This window comes from Protopterus annectens, chromosome 9.part0 (genome assembly GCF_019279795.1).
Source record: "Protopterus annectens isolate FY-2018-M chromosome 9.part0, PAN1.0, whole genome shotgun sequence".
Taxonomy (NCBI): Eukaryota; Metazoa; Chordata; order Ceratodontiformes; family Protopteridae; genus Protopterus; species Protopterus annectens.
This window is the reverse complement of record NC_056743.1, coordinates 217,878,430-217,890,718: the sequence shown is the minus strand read 5'-3', so window position 1 is coordinate 217,890,718 and position 12,289 is coordinate 217,878,430. Positions and strand designations below refer to the sequence as shown.

Below are 12,289 nucleotides of genomic sequence, written 5' to 3'. Positions count from 1 at the left end.
TTAAGGTTAGTGCATAGATAGTTCTGTATGTAAGGTTTAGTGTAGGTTTGTAAGGTTTTGGTGTGCTTGTGTTGTGTGTGTGCTTTTTGGACAGGGGACTTGTTTTGTTTGTTGATTGTTGGGATTGTGGTTTGTCGGGCCTGTGAAGTTTCATGTTTTTGAACTTTCGGTTTTGTGGTGTCGGTGATTTCGCGTGTCTGTGTTATCAGGCAGACCCATATATATATATATATATATATATATATATATATATATATATATATATATATATATATATATGTTACTCTAATGTAATGAATATGTTTACAGAAACTAAATGAAAAACATTAATCTTGTTCGTTATGTAAAATAAATATTACAATAGCGATCACCTCAGTACTTATATCCTATATGAGATGCTCATTGTTCAAATTGCACTGTTACTAGCAAAATAGAATAAATGAAGGATGTTTTAGTAGCTAGCTGTTTTATAACTGTTTCACACAAATGCAGGCAGCTGAAATGCAGTGTCATTGTTTTATTAATTATTAGATTCTTATTTCATATGAAATAAATACTGTCATGAGGGTCTTTCATATAAGGCATTCCAATATTGTATAAACTTCACTGCTGTAGGCAGAACTGCCTTCACATTCAGAACCTGATATACAGGGTGAAATGTATAGTAAATAAGACTTGTAAATGACTGCAAATATGCTGCCAGCTTTCTTTCTTTCTTCACTCTCAAACTTCATCAGCGGTACAGATGAATTTGGCCCCTTGACATTCTGGAATGCATCAATAATTTAAGAGCATACCTATTAGCACTGAATGCAAGAGTCCTTAAAGAGTTTTGAGGTGCTGTTTGTGGTAGGCTCTAATTGCCTAGCCCTGTTTTTGTCCATAACTAGTGATCATTCTGTTGAGCTTGCTCTGAATTTAACACACAATGGCTCATTGAATGGCAAAAGCTTTTGGGTTCATGCAATATGGCAATCAAATCTGCCACTTAACAGCATCCCATCTCCAGTTTCCTGAGTACTTTGCCATCACTTGCAGAAAAAAAAATCTATAAGCATGGTTTCATTAAGATGTCAAAAGATTGTCTAAGACTTTGTAGTGTCTTTTATAAGACATGTTAAAAGAAAATTTAAGAAACTTTTGGCACATCAGAAGATCAAATACACTATAAGGAGAAAGAGCAGAACTCAATAATATAAACAATGTCAGTGCTTAAGCACATCTGCAAACTTGATTTTTTTTCCATTGTTTTAAATAATTCAGATTAACACACATTCACAACCTGTTGGCCGGCACAGCATACCTGAGAGAGAGAATGCATAACCCCTTTTGAAAACTGTAACATAACCCTCTGACAGCATCCAAACTAAGAAGACAAAGAAGGAGAGGAGAAGAAACACAGAAAAGTTAAGACAGTAAAATTCTTCTGAATTTATATATCCTTTCAAGTCCAGATGTGCCAACTCTTTATTGGCCTTAACCAAAAAAAATGTTTATGAAAAACAAAAATAAACATCCATAAAAATGTTTAAATATTATAAAACTTTTAAGACCAATTTTGCTGATGTATCTGTGGGAGCCACATATGCATGCAGGCTCATTAAGAATGTTTTTTTCCCCTTTGTTTTCGAAAATGGCCATAGTTCAATTGCCGTTATTCTTAATTGGCACCAACTACTTCTTGATTTTCATTGTCACTGCTATAGTCTGACTTAGGATCATCTTCATAATCATCATACATTTCCATGTCATCTTCTCCATTCATCATGTCATTGCCAACAATACTGCTACTGTCCGTCTTCAAGTCATAAGTGCTCTGAATAACTGGCATACCGGGTTCAGGGCTACCAGAGGTGCTAGAGCAGTCAGATGTCATATGAGGTGAGGGTGTGGTTGTTGCCATACTGAGGCTTCCAGGATAAACTACACCTGTTGCTGTGGTGATTGGCATCTGTGGCTGCTGTCTGTAAAGGAAGACAAATAGGTATGAAATTCAGACTGCTAAATCTATAAAGAAGAATAGCACTTGTAAATATACATTTGAATGCAATTATTGTTTAAGATATGAAAGGAACAAGGTTAACACTCTTAATATTTAATAGATATGAAACATTCATGTAGTTTTCTCAGTATGTTTAGCCAATCTTGTGAATCTGTACTCCATAGGGATATGCATAGAAGCATGATATTAATTTAAGATAATTCAACTTGTGGCAGTTAGTCCCAGGAAGTTAAGACCTAGAACTGCTAAAGAACTTTAAAATGCTGTCCAGGGGTATATTCTGCAATCTTTACTAGACATCACTGTGATTCAGGGCAAGTTCTTTAACCACTAACACATAGTGAATGTAGTTGATAGTAAAAATACAAATGTTTCCTACTGGCTTACCTTTTTAAAACCAAATCAATTAATGTAGCAAATAAAGACACGAACAAAAAAAAAATAAGAATATTGATCTCAGGATTAAACTGCCACTGTGTACCTTGTCTAAAACCTATAAAAATTCTCTGACTTCCCACTTAATCTAATTCAGGGTCACAGGGGATTCAGACCTTCTCGCACCACCCACTGGTTGCAAAGCAGGGAAAGTAATCCTAGTTAGGACACTAGCCTGCAGTCATAGGATGCACATATCCTCAGACACAGACACAAACACAGGCATTAGATCTAGAGACACAAATACTCACAGCCCCCTGACACACACACACACACACACACACACACACACACACACACACAATGTACCCAGTGGAAAAATAGATGACTACTTGTCCACCTACAGCATGCCTTTGAGTTTTGAGAAGGAAGAACAACTGGAGAACATCCAAACAGATAAAGGAAACACATACATACTCCACACTAAAGACCCCCTTGTCAGACATCAAAGTGGAAAATTGTATAATTCACCTAATGCAGGACTAAACAGTCTGCAGTGATGAAACACTACTTTAAAGTTGTAGTATTTTTTTTATGTTTGAAGAATAAAATTACTGTTGATAACCTTGAAACTTGAAATGTTACTTATTCCTTAATCTAAGTTTCTGTTTTTACTGCATGTGAAACCAAATAATCATATCTGTGAAACTTTCTGTTGACTGAGTGTCTAATGTGCCTAGTTGCATTTCCTCTGTATCAACATTGGACTTCTGTACACACTGTTTTAACAAACAAATATTTTTTTATTACTCATCTTTGCCAACATTACTGTAGTGGTGGAATAAATGCAGTCAGAAAACTGAAAGTGCTAGATTAGCATTTTCTAGGCGCCATTTTATTCTCTATATTTTCAAAATTCTTTTAACAAGCTGGTTTATGATCGGGATCTCACTGTGGCATTCCACCCCTAGTTTCCCCGTCATGTTTTAAAATATGCCACAGAGTTCATATATCGAGTAGACACTGGACAATGGCTGCTTTTGTTCTTTTTCAAGGGGTTTAAGGATTGAAAGTTGGCACTGGTACTGCTGAATAATCATTACAGGACACTCCACTCAGGCTCTTGTTTCTCTATATCACAGAAGGTATTCTTGGATCCTGGTATTTCCTTCAGCCACTTAGTGAAAACTTGTCATTCAAAGGCTTGTTTGTGGTTCTGTAGTATAATGTAAGATACATCTGCAGTACAAATTTGATGCATAAATTTAACCATTTAACCTCACATTCACAATTTAGACTAAGCTGGTTGAAAACCTCAGTCCTTCCCTGGCAGCTGCAGTGAGCCCTTCTACTGTCCTGTGATATTCAATAACTGAAGAAGAACAGGATCTGGTGTGGGGTTAGGATATTTTACTGCTCAGTAATACTGCTTTTTTAGTTTAGTAGTAGGAATTGCATCCCTCTGGTTATGACATGGGTACTTGAATAAGCTGTTGATAGCTCCACATGTAACTATCCATCCATGTGCATGATATTATTTAAGGAACTTGATTCTTTCTCACCTTGATATTAGGTAGCCCAACTGGATAATTTTGGAAAAGCTAAATAACTGGCATAGTCAGACATCAGTGTCTCTTTTTAAAAGAATTCACTTGTTTTAGGAAGGACTTCAAATTTGTTCAGACTCTTATTCAGTGACCCATAAGCATGGTCACATCCTTGGCTTTGACTTGCACCAGGGAGTATGGCAACCTTAGACTTGGTTGTAGAGTATTCTACTAGTGTGACCACAGCCTGGACAGCATGGAAAAATTGTATGACCTTAGGCTGCTGCAGTACAATAATATATATAATGTTACAACAGTATTACTTTGTCCTTATCTATCCAGCTATTTCAGGACACTTGATCTAAGTTGTTTTTAACTTCCATCTTGGATCCACTTGCATAAATCTGTCTCCACCTGGTCCATCTTGTGGCATGAAAACTTTAGTTGCCTTGACATTCATGCCACGAGAAGAGAAGACAAGGGCAAAGCTTGAATGCAGGCAGAGGTACTCACCTCCTGTAAATTAGGCTTAGTGTGATTAAACATTATCCTCAATGCCAGTCAGAGTTTTAAATATCAACTGTTCTTCCCTCCAAATATATCTCTTTTGTTGCATATTGACATTTTATGCTTTTTCAAATAGGTGAAATAGCTGTGCATCATACCTCTCAACCTCTCAGTTCAGGAAATCTGGGCAAAGACTGAAATAATGGGGGGACAAAGGCCCAAAAATAGGGACATATTTTAAATGCTGCTCATATAATTTATTTATTTATTTATTTTATTTGACATTTGTTAACCGGGTTGGTCCAAATGAGCTAGAAGCCCATTTTCAGTGGAGACCCGTGGAGTTACATAAAATAATCATATAAAAAGAAATTTTAAGCCACACAGTATAGTAAACATATACAATAATACATGGAATATGCACAAACAAATTAAGCAAAAATACAGTTACAACCAAACAAATCAAAGTGAGATCAATTAAGAAGAGGATCTGACAGCTACAATATGTATCTACAGATGAGGCATGGAATGTAAGAAAAATAAAATAAGAGGCAGAAAGGAGTTGATACTAGGGAAATGTGAGAGAGAGGAGATTCTGAAGAGAAGTAGCTATAAGGTTATAAGAGTGGGAGAGGAGATGGCAGAGGAAGAGAAAAAAAGTTGGTGAGAAAGGGAGGTTCATGTAGGGTCCTGGCAATGGCATGTCCATGAGCTTAAAAAGAAATGTTTAGTTGTTCTTTGAATTGATTTGTATTTGTGATGTTTCTAATAGTGTATATATATATATATATATATATATATATATATATATATATATATATATATATATATAGACACATTGTAATTATAAAGAAGCTTACCAATGTTTTTGTTAGGTTTATGTATGTCAAGAAGTTGTTGCTTAGAGCTTCTAAGAGGCCTAGTGGGGCTGTAGAAAGATACAAAGGAGGAGAGGGAGGTGCAGGCAGTAGGTTTGTGAAGAAAAGAATGTGAGATCTGTAGCTGTGAGATAAGTAGTTGATGGTGGAACTCTGGCCATTGCAGTTGTTTTAATGTGATGCAATGGTGTAATTTATAAGGTTGGTTTGTTGCAAATCTGGTGATTTTATTATATGTTTGTTCATGTTCAGAGAGTAATGTGGAGTGTAGGTTTATGAGTATTGGAGCGACATAGAGGAGGCATGGCAGTAGGAATGCCCTAGCTAGAGATACTTTGGCATCTAGCGTAAGGAATTTTTTGTTATGATACAGTAACCTCAGTTTTTGGTGTGTCTTTTTGATACACTGATGAATGTGCAGATCAAATTTTAATTGGTCATCTATTATGGTGCCCAGTAGTTTAGTATGTGGATCAACCTTGATAACTGTGTTGTTTAGTGAAGAGATGGAGGAGGTGGGTTTGTGGTGTGAGAGTGATTTTGGTAGGAAGATTAAGAGTTTAGTTTTCTTAGCGTTTAGAATAAGTTGATTTTCAGTGAGCCAGTTTTCTACAGCAATGAATGTACTCTGAGTATGTGAATGAAGTTGTGTCATGTTGTCAGATCTGGTTATGAGTGTTGAGTCATCTGCATATTGAATAAGAGTTGAGTGACTGCAAGCAGAGTGGAGCTGGTTGGCAAAGATATTGAATAGAAGGGGGTCTAGGATTGAACCCTGGGGGACCCCTGTTTCTACAGGCAAGAAGGGGAGCAGGTAATGAGCCATCAGACTGATTGTAGTCTATTAGTAAGGTAGCTAGAGAACCACTGCAAGGTGGGAGGACAGAGGTTAAGGTTGGTTAGTTTTGTTAGTTGTAGAGAGTGAGAGACAGTATCAAATGCTTTGGATAGGTCAAGAAAGAGACAGGACACAAGTTGATTATTATCTCTAGCCTTTGCAACTGTATGAGTATAAGATAAGAGGGCAGTGGCATTACTATGGTTTGGCTGAAAGCCATGTTGGGTAGGGGTTAAGAGGTTTTATACATATATGAACATATAGTGTGAAGATTAGAGGAAGATGGGCGAAGGCTGCCAGCCTAGTCAAATAGAATTTGATACATAATTCTATCAACTGTATATATAAATGTAAAATACAGGTTTGTGTTTTTAAATGAAAGAAAACACTGTGAACTTCAAGATTGTTGCAACATTGCCATCTGCTGTAAGGAAAACCAAACAAGCATTTCAAATGTGTCTTTTGAAGCTGAAAAGATCTTATGAATCTCTTTGATTTTTACAAGTCATCTCCAGGTCTGGATGAAAGTTTGATGCCCATTGGTTTAAGGTTAAAGTTAAGGGCCAGAATTTACATGTGGGAGGTGCTTTATTGCTCTAGTTTCTGTTAGAGTGTATATGTGAAATGCCTTGCATTGTTGTAGTTTCCTGAGCAGGTGTTAGCTTGCTAAATAATGCAGTTTGTGGCCTGAGAAAGCCTAAGTGTCAAAATTATGTTTGGGAGGGCCTCATCAGAGCTGTTGGTTAGTGTTTAAAAACTATTGTTCAGTGAGAGACTGTAAGCATTTTGATCTTGGACATCTAACCCAGCACTGCTTGCTCTTTATGTATGTAAGTAGGATTATAGCACTGTGATTTCTCTTAGGAATAGTTAAATTTAGAAGAAAGTTAGACCTAAGTATTTTTCTTTGGAATCACATCTTTCCTACGATATTGTTTTAAGTTTCTGTGTGATATCTGAACTTGTGTAGCATTGTACTGTAGTAGTTTTGTCTTGTGTTTTAATTATTTATTATTAAATATTTTAAAACCTTTATCTGTGGCTGGTTTATGTAGAGATAATTTAACCTGTAAAGTACATTACATGTTTACAGATATTACTGTCTAAGTCACTCCAAATTAAGCCTTGACTGTGAGTCATACTACCATTGGATAATAATATTGCACAGTAATAATTGGGCACCCTTTTAAGGGCCTTTAAGTAGCTGATAATATTAGCTGGGTGGTGGCAGGAATTACTACTGTATGGTCTGGGAAACAGGGGCACAGCTGGAGAACCTGTGCCAGCCTTTTCCCAGGAGGGTCTGTGTGGTTGTATAACCTCTTCTCAAAGTGTGTGTTGTGTTAGCTACATGGGCAGGGACACAAAGCACTGGTTGGACAGAGAGGTTTCTGGAGGTTTTAGCTTGCCCAGCTAGGCTGAGACCTGGACCCTATAGCTATGCCAGTGGGGAGTCTTATTGGGGACCTGGTGAGCAAGGGAGCAACCAGCCCCAGACTGACTGTGATCTCTGTGTGCACTTGAGGGAAACTGTACTTTACTGTGTATATTAGTTATGCTTTCCTCTTCTAGGAGTCATCCTCTCTGATATTAGTGGTGAGGATTGAGGCTCCTTGATTGCTGGGCCAGGGCACAGGCGTCACATATAGATATATATATAAACATAGAAAGTTGCTAGAATAACAGGTTTTGAACTATTATGTATTTTCTGAAGGATATTAAGTCTGAAACTCAAATGTCTGTCATTATTTAGTATTATTTAATTATTTCAATCCTCAATGATTTGCCAGAAAACCACAAAATTTATGAAGAACACACCAAAAATATAAGGCAAAAATCTGGACATTCTGTGAAAATGTGGGCAGTTGAGAGGTGTGCTGTGCATCCATGCCTGTTTAGCAACTCAGCAATCATCCTCTTCCCAAAAAATCATGAATGTGCTGTTTACCTCCACAATTAGGCCTCCTTCATTCAACACAGTTTAGCATATAACCAAGTGATGAGAATATTTTCATATGCAGGGATCAGCTGCTTTTGCTAGATTACTCAGACATTGTCTCCTTGATTTCAGGTATGCACCAAAGAAACACATTGTGGCCTGGACATTGTCTAACAGTGTCCAACAAGGTAACACATTGTGGCCTGGACATTGTCTAACTGTCTAACTAGGTAACACATTGTGGCCTGGACATTGTATAACAGTGAATAACAAGGTAACACATTGTGGCCTGGACATTGTCTAACAGTGTCTAACAAGGTAACACATTGTGGCCTGGACATTGTCTAACAGTGTCTAACTGGGTAACACATTGTGGACTGGACATTGTCTAACACTGTCTAACTGGGTAACACATTGTGGCCTGGACATTGTCTAACAGTGTCTAACAAGGTAACACATTGTGGCCTGGACATTGTCTAATATTGTCTAACTAGGTAACACATTGTGGACTGGACATTGTCTAACAGTGTCTAATAAGGTAACGCATTGTGGCCTGGACATTGTCTAACAGTGTCTAACAAGGTAACACATTGTGGCCTGGACATTGTCTAACAGTGTCTAACAAAGTAACACATTGTGGACTGGACATTGTCTAACAAGGTAACACATTGTTGCCTGGACATTGTCTAACAGTGTCTAACAAGGTAACACATTGTGGCCTGGACATTGTCTAACAGTGTTTAACAAGGTAACACATTGTGGCCTGGACATTGTCTAACAGTGTCTAACTGGTTAACAAATTGTGGACTGGACATTGTTTAACAGTGTCTAACAAGGTAACACATTGTGGCCTGGATATTGTTTAACAGTGTCTAACAAGGTAACACGTTGTGGACTGGACATTGTCTAAGAGTGTCTAACAAGGTAACACATTGTGGACTGGACATTGTCTAACAGTGTCTAACAAGTTGACACATTGTGGACTGGACATTGTCTAACAGTGTCTAACAAGGTATTCCTCTTGGTTTGCCTTCAGATTTCCTTCCTTTTTATCTACTACACTGTCTCTTCTCTTGGGCTTTTTTTCATCACTGTAAAGGGGCACACTGCATATCCTAATCTAAAAAAAAAAAAAACTATCAGTGGGTTGTGATACTCATTTATCTATCTTCCCAGCATAAACTCTGCATTTTCCAGCATGTTTCTTAACAAAGTGGCCTTTACATAGCTTGCATCTCATGACAAAGACTACAATAACTGTAATGCATGTTGTTCTGCATTCTAGACCTAACTCAGCATTGAGATTGCTCCTAGTATGGTAATAAAGGGTGTCTTGCTGGCTGGGTCTAAGCATAACTACTCATGTTTGTGTATTTTTTAATATATTTATAATCTAGTGATTGTAAGAATGGGTGAGAGGTCTGGCTACCTCTGGTGCAAACAATCAGAGAGTGTTATAAGCTCCCAATATATCACTGCACTACAGCTGCCTGTAGTTGGAAAAGCATTTAAGCAGCCATAATCTACAACTGCAATTATTTAAATGAGAAGGAAATTCATTGTGATTAATTGTAAGAAGGATCTCCATGTTAAGAATTCAGCAAATCTCCTTGCAACAGTTTGGATGCAAAAATTTATATGCCTATATACCTATACATCTGTAAATACCACCTTGGGTCTTCTTTGAAAACAGGCTACTAGCCTAATGATACTAACCTGATCAGCAAAGGAAAATAAAACAAAATAAAATAAATAAATAAACTCTAACTTTAGATGTCGGGGTGGTGCTGCTGCCTGACTGCCTAGTTAGAGTTCTGCTTAGTGGCATTTGACACAGTTGTCCATTGTATCAGTCGTGGGTTAACTGTACCTCATGCCCTGAGTTGTTTTCAAACCATGCCACTACATACTTTTTAAACAGCATATAAGTACTCCTTGTTTTCTGGATTCAAATTCCTGATCTAAGACCACTTAAACGGTCATTATTATAATCCACCAATGTCTATGCCTATCAATTATAGACACTTAACTGTGTATACATCACATGTACTGTTGTGATTACAAAAAATGGCCATGGTAAAGTAATCCAAATTGCTTTACATAAGTGCACACTGGCCATGCAAAGTCATACTAATGACTATTTAACCTGATCATGACAGCCCAGGTCAGCCATTCCCATCCACAGACAGTCCCTTTACCCAATAATTAGATCCTCATTGCTGACTGTACAAACATCAGACATCTAATTCAAGTAAAAATAAATAATAATTATGGACTTGATGCATTTTAAGTGAGTTTAACACAAACACACAGTAGCCAAATAGTTTAATTTACTTCAGACAACTGCACATTACTCCTGTGAAGCCACTTACTTGATGGCAGAAATACAGTTAAAAGCTAGTCTGTCTTTAAGTGCATTTAATTATCATCTCTTCTTTATCCATCCCTCCTTTCTCCTTGACCTTTTATCACCTGTTCCAAGCCTTTGTGGGTGTTTCTTTGGCTCCTTCTTTCTCTCCCATTTTGTAGTCCATCCCTACAGTCCATAGTTACCTTTGTCGAAAAGTGTTTTTTGAAGATCCTGAGAGTAGCTGGCACTTATAATGTGCTGCCTGTGTCCCTTTCTCCTGTACCCTTCTTGCCTATTCAGGACAGCTCACTCACACATAAGTGACATGACCATAAGCACATATAACATGCCTCTTATGCCTCTTCTCTAGTAAGGTCTAGGGTAAGAACAGCTATAGCTCCACTAGTCTTTGGTCATACCCTTTCACATCCACTCTATGCACCAGTTCTCGTGTTTTTCCTCTGGACTCCTTCCAACAGTCATCTCCTTGTGTGGTCTGCGAATTCAGCACATTATCGATGGTGTCGCCTAGCCACACTAATCAAAGGGGCCTGGCCCTGTGGACCAGTAGAGTGTTACCATTATCTTCATAAAAATCAGTCCAGCATGAAGATATATATATATATATATATATATATATATATATATATATATAATATGATTCATATACTTGTCTTACAAATGTAAGAGAACTATATGTTATGTGTATATTAAACTACTGGTGCAGAAGTGTGGGTTGCACTGTATGCTATATACTGAGCTTCAAGAATGTGATCACAGTGTACCCTACTGAAAAAGAGCAGAAATGTATATAAACTATATACCTGTGCAAATGTAGGTTTTAGAAGCTGGAACATACAGAGTTAACTTGCAAAACTTCAAGAAAATAAGTGGAAGTTGTTTTATGATTGTGTTATCTCAGTTTCAGTGCAGCAAGCAGACAGAATGTCTAGAGCTAGAGGTTTTGCTATTGTTTTGAAACAGAATTAATTACTAGGTTTCAAATGTAAAAGTGTTTTTATTGCTCTATGACTTCCTAGCTGCTGCACACTTCTGAGATATATGTATTTTTGACACAGAGGTGTTAAATTCTAATTATCTGTTTAGCCTAGGAACTGAAATCAGGTGACAAAGACTGATGTCATCAAAGCTAACACAGCAGTAATGTTGATTATTAATTTAAGAACTCTCTCAGAGAAAGTCTGTGCATTTTGTATCTTGTCCTGGACCTATACACATCCATCATCTGCATTTGCCTTGCTCTGTAAGTAAGTTATTTAGGGCATAGTATCTTTTAGATATAGATAGGAATATAGTAAAGATTAGTTTAGATGTTTTCTGTATTTATTTCAGACTGTCCTGCAATGTTGTTTTAAAATATTTCCTGTGATTCTTAACTCTGTAGTTTCTGTGTTATTTGAGTATTGTCTTGTTCTTTTATTATTTATTATTAAATAGATTTAAATCTTTTAATTGTGACTGGTTTGTTTAGAGATATTTAAGCTCTTAGAGTACTTACATATGTATCTGGTGACACTGTATAGGCCACGCCAACAGCCTTGCTCTTGGTCACACTTACCATTTGGATAATAGTAACATTACACAGTAGGATTGGGCACCCTTTGTAAGGGCCTTAGAGTAGCTGACAAGTAGTGGTTGGTGGCAGTGATAACTACCTTATAGGCAGGGCAGAGGAAGGCATAGCTAGTAAACCTGTGCCAGACTTCCCCAGGAGTGTCTGTGTGTTTGTAAATAAATCAAATCTCAAAGTGTTTGTGTGTGTGTGTGTGTGTGTGTGTGTGTGTGTGTGTGTGTGTGTGTGTGTGTGTGTGTTTGTGTGCCAGCTACTTGGG

General features: G+C 37.3%; 1 protein-coding gene across 4 annotated transcripts in view; it reads right to left on the bottom strand.

Moving 5' to 3' along the window:
* Window positions 1–233: 233 nt before the first annotated feature.
* Window positions 234–12,289, bottom strand: part of SOX6 (SRY-box transcription factor 6) — a 2,230,635-nt gene continuing 2,218,579 nt past the window's right edge. For all 4 annotated transcript variants that reach the window (XM_044082775.1, XM_044082774.1, XM_044082776.1 and 1 more), the window contains one exon: window positions 234–1,964. In XM_044082775.1, coding sequence (XP_043938710.1) covers window positions 1,661–1,964 — 304 coding nt within the window. In that variant the 3' untranslated portion in view covers window positions 234–1,660. The remainder of the gene's footprint in view (window positions 1,965–12,289) is intronic.